This window comes from Vulpes lagopus, chromosome 24, assembly GCF_018345385.1.
Source record: "Vulpes lagopus strain Blue_001 chromosome 24, ASM1834538v1, whole genome shotgun sequence".
NCBI lineage: Eukaryota > Metazoa > Chordata > Mammalia > Carnivora > Canidae > Vulpes > Vulpes lagopus.
In genome coordinates this window covers 34491020-34502944 of record NC_054847.1, presented here as the reverse complement: position 1 = coordinate 34502944, position 11925 = coordinate 34491020, and the positions used below count along the sequence as shown (strand labels likewise).

General features: G+C 41.8%; 1 protein-coding gene across 1 annotated transcript; it reads right to left on the bottom strand.

Annotated features, from left to right (window-relative positions):
- Positions 1-5583: 5583 nt before the first annotated feature.
- Positions 5584-11004, bottom strand: MC5R (melanocortin 5 receptor). The gene is made up of 2 exons (XM_041739773.1): positions 10882-11004; positions 5584-9350 (listed from the first exon to the last, which is right to left on the bottom strand). Exon 2 carries the CDS (start codon positions 9322-9324, stop codon positions 8347-8349), a length of 978 nt encoding a protein of 325 aa, XP_041595707.1. The 5' UTR covers positions 9325-9350; positions 10882-11004; the 3' UTR covers positions 5584-8346.
- Positions 11005-11925: the final 921 nt, after the last annotated feature.

Below are 11925 nucleotides of genomic sequence, written 5' to 3'. Positions count from 1 at the left end.
TTGTGCCTTCCTCAATTTCTTTTGTAAGTTTTCTATTTACCTCTTCTGTTAGGTTTATTCCTAGGTATCTTATGGCTTTTAGTACAATTGTAAATGGGACTGACTCCTTGATTTCTTGTTCTTATGTCTCATTGTTAGTGTAGAGAAATGCAACTGACTTCTGTGCATTGATTTTAATATCCTATGACTTTCACACCAGCCACATTTTAGATGCTCAACCACTACCTGTAGCTAGTGGATGCTGTAAGGGACAGAGGAGCTATAAACCATTTCCATCATTTTGGAAAGTTCTCTCGGACAGTGCTGCCCTAACTGATGCAAGTCCCTTTTCACAGAGATTTTCATGTCCTGGTAAAGGACATAAACTTTGCTGTTTGAATTTCCTGGCAGAATGTGTGTCATGTATGACTGTGATCAAAATGGATCCATGAAAGACAAGGCATTTGAGATTCATGTTAAATAAAGTTTCCATGGATGTAGAGAGGGTGTTCCAAGCTTACTGAGCAGCTTTAACAAAATCTGGAAGCAGAAAGGCATAAGTCATGTTCAGAGGAGTCTCACCTTATTAAGGTGTAGGATGACTAGAAGATTGGATAATATTTTGGAGATCATTGAAGATTAAGGTGAGGATTGGGTACTTATAAGATAAACAGTGCTGTTTTTGAAGGTTTCTGATGTGTATTTTCCCAAAACACCAGCAGAAGCTTAGAAGGGAAGTTAAGGTTAGAGATGAAGGATTTGGGGTTCATATGCTGAGGGATAAAAATCAAAACCACAGAAGCTGATGAGACCTCTGAGAAAAAAATAGTATAAGATAAAAGGAAAAATTATAACTGTGGAAAACCTAACTGTGGGCAATGGGAGAGATCAGAGAGAAGGTAGTGACATTGGCACAGGGAAATGGCCCAGAACAGGACAAGGAGTGTTAGGTAGGCTAAGGAAGGAAGCTTTAAGAAGCAGATAATAGTTTTAAATATTACAAAGGAGGCAAGAGGGCAGAGACTGAGAAAGGCGTTCGGAATTGTGAGTGGTACTTCAGCAGGGTGCTGTGAATTGACACCACACTGTCAATCCCAGTAACCTTGATAGAAAGAAAAAGTAAGCAAGGTATTTAGTGGTAAAGAAGAGGGGACAAAAATAGGGAACCAGCTTAAGAATCTATCAGGTTTCTGTTGGGAAGTTTTAAAGGGTGCTTTTACATGTTCCTGCTCTCATGCCTCATTATTTCTAGTAATGTAATTGTGACCCAGAATGTGCTGATATGACTGAGGTACACTGTAGTATAATGCAGAGAAGGGTCAAGCCTCCCTTTTTTATGCATCAACACATAATAATTGTATTATTCTCTACTTAAAATGCATTATCACTGTAAAGACAAAGTCAGTCTGTGGAAAACATGTGGTCAAGTCTTTTTTTAAGAACTTGACTTAAAAGGCCTTAAAAGTATATTTGTTCTTCGAGTAAGGGCAATGATGCAAAAAAAAAAAAAAAACAGAAGAAAGGAAGATTTAAAATGAGGAATAGGGCAGACACACAGCAAATTGTGATCTTAAAAATATCAGAAAAAGAACAATAGGAGTTAGCATTCAATCTAGAGGCCAAAAACTCAACATAATTTTATTGGACACTGAAAGAAGAACCAACATAATGTAGGCAGACAGTTCAATAATCAGATATCCAATAAACTAGAATCTGAATCCCTTTGTATAAAATTTGATAGTTAATTGGATATCAAGCAATTGATGACCTCCTTTAGATGACTTCTATTCTCTATATCCCATTGCATGCCTGTTCTAGGCTCTCAGTCTTACATTCTGCCCAATTGTAACAGCCTCCCTACCTCCCTCCCAATGTTAATGCAAAGTCACTCTCAAACTACTTTGCCAGCACAGATTTTATTGGATCATGGTCATGTTAATTAAAAGAGAAGAAAAAAGAGAGAGAAACTTTCAATGGTCTCCCTAGTTCCTACCAGAGAAATGTAAAATAGATTCTTCTTCTTGGCTTTCAAGGCCCACACAATCCCACTTCTACAGTTCCTAGTACATACCAGGGATTTTCCACTCTTGCCCCAACATAAACTCTTGAGTTTAGTCTGCTATCTTGCCACTAACAAATACTTGAGTGAAAATTAATGCTTTCTCACATCCTATGTTCCCCTTTCCTCCAACTATGAAAATCCAACCCTCCTTCAAGGATTTATAAACATACTTATGTATTAATCTCCCTTGATTTTACTAATTTTAAATCTAATATTTCCTCTCTCAAATTTCACATAGTGATTCTACATGGAGTAGGTGGAAAGAGACAAATATATTCTAATCACCTTAGGGGCTTTTCCAAACTAATCATCCCATTCCCATTCCAAAACTCTTCTGTGTACCCCATAACCACCTGTGAGTATCAGTGCTACTGATATGGGAACGCACCATACCCCTCATTCGTCACAGCTATAAATAAATTATATACTATTTTTATTCTGAGACAAATTACAATGTGTCTATGTTTTCACACACCTCCAAGCAATTCTCTGATACCAGCAAGGGGTCCTACAATTCAGCTCAATTCTGATACTAATTACCTGGACTTAACATCAGATACCACAAGGTAAGAACTCAGTTCCTACAAGACTGCCTCCACCTCACTTCAGACACCAATGGCAAGTCCAGTTGTCACCTGTCCTTCAGACCCACTGGCTATAGATAGAAGGCTGCCACAACCCCCTCCTTTGGTTTGATTAATTTGCTAAAAAGGCTCACAGAACTCAGAAAAACATTTTACTTATGAGATTACTGGCTTATTATTAAAAAAAAGAAAGAAAGAAAAGAAAAAAAAGAAGAGAAAAGAAAAGAAAAAAGAAAAGAAAGAAAGAGAAAAGAAAAGAAAAGAAAGAAAAGAAAAGAAAAGAAAAAAAAGAAAAGAAAAGAAAAGAAAAGAAAAGAAAAGAAAAGAAAAGAAAAAAAAAGAAGAAAAGAGCCAGTTAGAAGAGGTGCATAAGACAAGGCACGGAATAAGGGAGCTTCCATTTTCTTTTGCTCCCCACAAGCCTTCCCATGTTCACCAACCTGAAAATTCTCTAAAGCCTGTCATTTTGGATTTTTATAAAGGCTTCATTACATTGGCGTGACTGATGAAATTATTGGCCAGTGATGATTGAACTCAATCTCCGGCACCCCACTCACTTCCTGGAGGTCAGGGAATGGGGTGATAGTGGAGATAGGACTGAACCATTCTAACCTTCTAATCTCCTGGTTGATTCCTCTGTTGACCAGCCCCCAGCCCTAGGTAATTCTGAATCCTTCAAGGGTATTCTAAAAGTCAGCTCATTAACATAACAAAGGACACCTTTATTGCTCTCATTATTTAGGGAATTCCAAAGGCTTGAGGAATACTGTACCAGGAATAAGAATAGAGATCAAATAGCTGTTTTATTATATATTGAAATATCACACTAAGCCACACGAGTTCATTTATGATTACATAGAATGTACTTTCCTGTATATATGACTATTATAATTGGACTTAGTCTATTAGCTCCTTGAGGACAAAGACACTGAATGGCCACACTTACTGGCATTATGGCTGCGCATGATAGATGTTGTTCACCAATGTCTCCAGCTCACTTTGATGTTAGATCATGGGACTTATTTTGACAATGGAAATGTGAGTAGAGTGGGCAGCCCGCGTGGCCTAATGGTTTAGTGCCGCTTTCAGCCCAGGATGTGATCCTGGAGACCCAGGATTGAGTCCCACGTTGGGCCCCCTGCATGGAGCCTGCTTCTCTCTCTGCCTGCGTCTTTGCCCCTCTCTCTCTGTGTGTCTCTCATGAATAAATAAAATCTCTTAAAAAAAAAAAAAAGAAGAAATGTGAGTAGAAATAAAAACTCACATATCTGGATGGAGCTTCCATCACCCTGAGTCCCTGAGTAACTACAATGAGACTATCTGCTAATTTGTGCTAAGCATGTAACATGGAGGAAATATAAATTTTTGTTATGCTAAGTCACTGAGACTGGAGAGCTGTTTGTTTCTACAAGATAATCTTGGTTTTCAAAGTGTGGCCCTTGGACCAACAGCACTTGGGAGCTTCTTAAAAATGCAAAATCTAACTTCCTACTCCAGACTCACCAGATCTGCATCTGATTCTAATAAACTCTCCTCATGTTTCATGGCTATTGAAGTTTGATAAGTACTGGCCTCAACTATCCTGACAAGTACAGAAATTGTTACTTAAAAGTGGCTGAATCAAACAAAGGGTTGCTGAAGGGGAGGTGGGCAGGGGGATGGGGTAACTGGGGGACGGGCAATGAGGAGGGCACTTGATGGGATGAGCACTGGGTGTTACACTATATGTTGACAATTGAATTTAAATTTTAAAAAAGTAAATGAAAGAAAGAAAAAAGAAAAAATGGCTGAATCAAAACTTAAAATGGTACATAGAGAACAAGGAAGGATGGCAGTGCATGTTATGTGGTAAAGAAAAAGAGAGTCTGACTGATGGAAAATATACAAAATTATACAGGGATACGTTGGAAAACAGGACATCAGTAGTGTGTGTTGGTTATTGGGGGGATTTAATGAGATACTACAAGAAAGAGATGAGCTAAGGAAAGAAGTGACTGAATACAAATATGAATAAAAAACAGTACAACAGTGTGAATGCACTTAATGCCACTGAACTGTAGACTTAAAAATTAAAATGACATATTTCATGTTATATGTATTTATATGTATTTTATCACAGTTTTAGAAATAAATAAGATTCTTTGTGATACATTTGGACACATCTTTAAGGAAAAGAAAATTTCAAAAAATCTGGAGTCAAGGACTTCAGTTAGACAAAATGGCTCAAGAAAAAAAAGAAACTAAATGCATGAGTCTCCCCCAAAGCCTGTTAGGTTCAAAGCATACATGGATAAGAAGAAAGAAAAAGTCAAGGAGTGAAAAGGAGAAACATACAGCAAGCCTAGGAAATACGTCTAGATCTGCGCTGTCCAATATGGTAGCAGTAGACGCAGGGTCTGTTGAGCCCTGGAAGTGTAATGCGTCATCTCCCGTTTTTCCCATTCTTGAATGAGAGTGTGTGTGTGTGGTCTCCTGTTCCACCATTATTCGTTGGGGGAAAGTATCATATAAATTATACTTTGGTTTATTGGTCTCCAGATCAAGAGGAGCCACTTCTGGGCCTGATGTAGAGACTACTTACCTTTTCAGTTATTCCCTCACTCCAAACCTCTGATAGGCACCCTACATTCTCCCAGTGAGAATTGCCGTTACAGCCATAGAAGAGTATGAGAGCCTTCATTTTACGTGTATGGTCTATGCCCCATAAATTCACATTTAATTATATGCAGCATCTTGAATTGTGGGCAATGCTTCCCTGTATCTTGAAATATTCCCATCTTGAAAAAAATTTATGCCCCGTAATCCCTTTGATGGTGGACATTATCTAATGGCCACTGGTTCTAGCCCCGTACTGAATACTAATAGGAGCTGTCCCCAAGATAGTTACTTATTTACTAAAAGTCATTGGACGATATATAATGTCAAGTTTACAATTTCACTTTATTTTCAGGAGTTAAATCATTTTGAACTGAGAAATGGCCATGATACAGATGATAACTACAGTCAAGGAAACTTCATCACTAATGAATGTACCTTCTCATTCTGCAGCAGCTGCTGATAAATTGGCAAGAAGACCAAAAATGCTCTGAATATCACACAACAGAACAATCAGTTCAAAAGGGTGGCCTAGTCCTCCCATTTTATTAACCATTTCTTTGAACACATAAAATTTTACATCAAATATAGTCCCTACATAAGCAGAAAGAGTTCCTATATAATACCATACAATAATTACACAGGTCATTTTGTGGAGGGAACTTTGTGCTGGGATTCCAGGGATTGGCTCACTTACAGATATTTGCCATGTCATTATATACATGTATTCCTTCCAACTGAAGACACATCTGAATACTAATTATTTCTGTCTCAATATATAGACATTAAGACATTTGAGTATTTCCCTAAAGACCTGTATAGAAAAGGTAAAAACCTTGTTTGAAGCCCTGAAGCACCAGAGCAGAGAGCCTAACTAGAACTGGATTCCCTGGTGGAGCCAATGTAAACCACTGGAGCTGAAGTTTGATCCTACCCAAGGATGGGAGCCCCACTGACCTCGGTTAGCACTCAGAGTGCCACCAGGCAATCTGCCATGGGCAGCAGATTAAGTACACATTTGTTTAGCACCAATAACAAACATCAGTCGAGTGCCTACTCTGTGCTAGAAACTGCTAAAGACATCACGGACTGCAGTTTCCCATAATAACTATGCAGAGATCACTTACGTGCATGAGTACAAACAAGGAGGTTCTGCTAAAATGTTGGGAAGCATTTGAAGAGCTTGCTATTCTTTTACACCTCAGTTGTCAACAACCTGCTAACTTGCCATTTTCCAAAGATTTGGATACTTTATCTAACTTTCCTGCTTGTGCCAGCACTGGTAGTTTTTTGTTGTTGTTGTTTTTGTTGTTGTTTTGTTTTGTTCTCTTTTGTTTTGACTCTGAGCTGCCAAATGGGAGGATCATGTCTATAAGTTATTTGCGTGAACTCTACCCAGGAAGTGTTATTCTATATCTTGGCAAATTGAACAACAATAAAAAATAAATTTATAAAAAAAAAAAAAAAGAACTATACCCAGGAAGTTCCTCTGCTCCCATAGACTTCAACAGCTCATCATTGTGTGACCCCCATGGTCTTTATTTATACTTTATATTTCCTTCACTGGGAATAGTCTAGACATGACTATCCAAAACAAAAGAGAAGATATTAACACCAAAAATAATAGGATGGAATATGAGAGCTGTAAGGACCAAGCTCTTCACTCCGGATAAGAACACTGAGACCAAGCAGTTAGAGATGTGCCCAAGGTAACAGAACTGCTCTGTGGCAAAGCAGTCCTCCTGCTTTCTGGGCCACTGTTCCAACTACTGACCAGTGAGCACTGCCTTCTGCATCCTCCCCTTGTATTTATCCCATCTAAAACTTTTTTTTTTGAGACTTTATGTATTTGAGAGACAGAATGAGTGAAAGAGGGAGAGAGAAGGAGCGGGGGAGGGGCAAAGGGAGAATCAGATTTCCCACTGGGCAGGGAGCCCTATGACTCGGGGCTTGACTCTAGGACTTCAGGATTACGACCTGAGCTGAAGGCAGATGCTTAACTGACTGAGCCACCCAGATGCCCCATCATCAGCAACATTTCTTTAAAATAAGTAGTGAATCTTTATGGTGCTTCACAATTTTTCAAGATGTTCTCACACTTTTTCATGCAGTTCTTATGACCATCCAGTGACATCCAGTGACATCAGCACAGATGTGAAAACTGAAATGAGATGGCTAAGGCGACATTGCCTGTCGGTGGCAGAGTCAAGACCTAACCTGAAATTTTCTCCCTCCCTTCTACATCAGAGAAGACGAGATTCTATGCATTAGATGGGCATGAGCTGGCGCCTGAGCCAGGCTGCAATGTGCAAAGTATACAGTGAGGGGGTCTCAGAATCCAAGACATTCTGTCTGAGAAGGTCAAAGATAACTTGACTATGGGCATGTGCTATATGCAGGGTGAGGGGCACCTAGAGCCCCTAACATGACCCCAAAACACTGATTTGGAAACCCTGGACCGAGTGAGAATAAGACACAGAGGCTTTCACACCACATGAGGCAAGGTTTGTAACATGAAGCCTCATGTCTGGACAGGTACGAAAACATGATTGACAGAAGTGTAATTAAGGCAATTCCATCCTTGGACAATTACGGACATAATCCAGAAAATCAAAAGTTCAGGAAAAGAGAGCTGTAGAGATGTCCCATAACAAATGAACTGCAAATCTCAAATGGAAAGAATTAGACCACTTAATTCTGCCCTGAAGAGCACGGGTGACTCGTGGGAGCATCAAGCTAAATGACGGAGCTGCTCCTGGGGAAAGAAAGTAACCACGCAGCTTGTCTTTCATGACTTCAGTGGTAGCTGTTCCTCCCGCTGAGATCTGCGTCCAGAACGCTTTATCTTCCCTGAACGCAGACTTACTTGATGGAGGATAGACCTGACCACCAGAAATGGGTAGGACCGGGAGAAAAATCAGGAATGAGAGGGGACAGTAAGAAACGGTCACACACCATTCCCCAAATGGGTAAGCGGCACGTGCTTGTCTGGGGACAAGCTTCCGCAGGGGGAAATACAGGACAACTTCGACATGGAAAATAGATAAACAGGATGCATGCTTCTGATTTCCAGCCTTCTGGCTCCCTCCTTGGCTGTACGAAGGTGCATAAGGAAGAACTTCTTGCTTAATACCTGCTAAGGAACCTGCGGGGTATTCGGAAACCGTGGCAACAAATGATCTCTTTGAAGGACTTCCTCATCTCCTGGCTGCGGAAGGCATATATCAGAGGGTCGATGACAGAATTACACATGATGAGTATGAGGTACATATTAAAGTAAGACATAAAGCAAGAACAGTAGAAGTTCTGGGGGCAGGAAATCATCAAGATGAGATGGAGGAAGAACGGAGCCCAGCACACGATGAAGATGCCCAGCAACATGGTCAGGGTGACGGCCCCTCTCATGCTGGCCGTCTGCCTCACAGAGCTGCAGCCACGCAGAGCTGCTATCTGCTTGACGTGAGTCCGCGCCAGGAGGAACATGTGTATGTACAGGGACACCATGAGGAAGAGCATGGTGAAGAACATGGAGATGAGGCAGACGATGACATACGTGGACTCGTAGTAGATGATGAAAACGATGCCGCAGCCTGTGCAAAAGATCCAGATACACGTGATAATCACTCTGGAACGCCTCACGGTCATGATGTGGTGGTAGCGCAGGGCGTAGAAGATGGTGACGTACCTGTCCACCGCGATGGCCAGCAAGCTGCACATGGAAGCCACCACGGAAATGCAGATCATGGAGTCGAACACGTTGTCAATGTGACGCACAAAAGCATCTGCTATCACCACGTGCTTATTATTTATTAAGTATATGGTGATGGTCTCCCAGGTGTTAGACATGCTCACTAGCATGTCAGCTACCGCTAAGCTGCACACAAAGAAATACATGGGGGAGTGCAGGTTCTTGTTCTTCACTATGGCTCCTATGACCAGGATGTTCTCCAAGAGGCTGATGAGGCCTAGAGTCAGAAACACCTCCACAGCAATGCCCATCTCTTCACACGGCGAAGACTTGTTCTTGACATTTGGTCCTGAAAAGTTGCCCTCTGTGGCATTCGAGTTGAGATCCAAGAAAAGCAAGTGAAATGAGGAATTCATTGTTCCTCTTCTTGGCAACAAATTTACTGTAAAACAGGTTTGAATTCGTGATTCAGAGAGTTAACGGTCTACCAAAGGAGCACGACAGCATCCAAGGGCAAGCACAACCTAGGAATGAGGCTGGATGGACTCAATGCATGAGCCTGAGGCTGGGGTGCCCCAATCCTCCTGGGTCCCTGGCATGTGCCCCCCCCCCTTCAGGCTTAGAATGTTCATCAACGAATGGATAAAGAAGCTGTGGTCTCTGTATACAGCGGAATATTCCTCAGCCATTAGAAACGACAAACACCCACCATTTGCTTCGATGTGGATGGACCTGGAGGGTATGATGCTGAGTGAAGTAAGTCCATCAGAGAAGGACACACATTATATGGTCTCATTCATTTGGGGAATATAAAAAATAGTTAAAGGGAATAAAGGGGAAAGGAGAAAAAATGAGTGGGAAATATCAGAAAGGGAGACAGGACATGAGAGACTCCTAACTCTGGGAAACGAACTAGGGGTGGTGGAAGGGGAGGTGGGGGGGTGGGGGTGACTGGGTGACGGGCACTGAGGGGGCACTTGATGGGATGAGCACTGGGTGTTATTCTCTATGTTGCCAAATTGAACACCAATAAAAAATAAATTTACAAAAAAAATAATTTAAAAATTAAAAAAAAAAAAAAAGAATTTTCATCAGCTTCCTCTGCCTTCCTTCCTTTGGCTCCCGGTCTTTCACATGCCTCTTACTGGAGTGACCATACATCTCAATGTGCCCAGGACACTTTCACTTTTTATGCTTATTGTCCTAGCAGCCCAGTTTGCTCTCAGAAGTGCCCTGAACCCACAACCTACAAAATCCCTTGCAGTCTGATTTTCACATTTCCGAGGCAACTGCACTGCATTTTTCTCAAGTGAGAACAGATTTCTGAAGGACTGGCAGGCCTTCTTTCTCTCCTAAGAGAAAAAGATGGGTGCCTCTCAGAATTCGTCCTCGTACTTCTAAAACCCACTAGGACTCGGTCCCCCTAGTTGTAAGGGAGTCTAACCAGGGTGATAATGTGAGCATGATCACAGGCAAAAAGTTACTGTCTTCAATGCATAAACCTAAGTTGCACATATGTGTTGAAATTGGAGCTAACAGAATGCTGTTTTTCCCTTAATAAATATTTTCCGGGACTTCTGCTTTTGAAATTCCACAAAGTCTGATTGACAGATAGTCTCAGAAATTTCACAGAAACAAAGGATTTAAATTTGCCAAATAGAGCAAGATACTTCGTTCCTTTGTTGCTCAATTTTTCTCCTATAATTTATCTGTAAAAATGCCTTGTTATCCAGACTCAGAGCACATATGGGGATAGAGCTAGATTTTTTTGTCAGCATTCTCATCATCAGTAAAAAGTATTTATTAACTTGTAATCTATTTGCTATTATATCTGAGATGTCGACCAATTAAATTATTGCCTTAAACATCATATCAAGCTGTTTAAATACCCAGTTAGCTCTCTTCCACATGTAAGTCAGGCATAATGCTGCATTCCTTCCAAGACAATTTTAATAGAAAATGCGGCTATTTACCAGGGCTCCGCCACGCCTCTTCTCTCGCACAGCAGCCTTTGGGGTCCTCGCCGGAGACGCTGGCTCAGCCTGGGCACCTGGCATCCACTGGCTAAATGCCATCACCCTGGGACAGGATCCTCTGAGCCAAGTGCTAGGGCAGCCTGAGCCTCAGTCAGGACTCCCTGGCCTTTATGCCGCTCGCTGACCCGCCTCCCTGTTGCCACCCACTTTGGACCCGGTTCGCTTTCTCTCTTCCCAGCCTTGGGCTGAGCTACCACCTAGTGGCTAGAGACAGAGAGCCGGCCACCGGCCTTTGGAGCTCTAAGGACGCTCGCATACAACAGTGTTCTCGTGCTTCTGGAAAGTCCTTCCCCAAAAGTGCGTTCAAATGTGTTTTCTAGCTGGTTGTTCTTTTTGACATTGCTTCCTTTCTCCTTCTATTATGCACTGATGCAAACGCTGCCAGAGTGCGAGAGCTCAGCCTCTCCTCTCCCTGTTAAATCCTCCTATCCGGAGTCAGCCCCTGGTTCCTGGGAAACACTCGGCCAGTGACCCTGATACACACCCTCTTGTTGGTCCGGGACTGTCTGCCACGTGAGCAAAAGGAGAAAACGGATTTTCCCCTGGCCAAACATCCTGGCTTTTGGCGATAGTTTCTTTCTAGACCTCTGCTACCTAAAACACTGACGTCTGACGCCTCCTGCAAGTAACCCAGGGTATCGCCAGGCTTACCCTTTTAAAATTCTGCTAGATTTGCTTTGAAGTTTTTTTTGTCTTTGTGTGTCTTTCTCAGATTTTGCTATTTATGTTACGCTGGCCTTGTCACTTTGTCAAATAAACTGGGGGATATTGTTTCACACGGTTTTCCATAGTGGCTGCACCAATTTACACGCCCACCAGCAGTTCACAAGGGTTCCCCTTCCTCCACATCCTTGAATAAACTATCTCTTGTCTTCTTCGTGATAGTCATCCTAACAGGTAGCAGGTGATAGCTCATGTGGGTCTGACTTTCATCAGATCTTATTATACGTCCTTGCTGTGCTGAGGCCCACATTAGAGGTT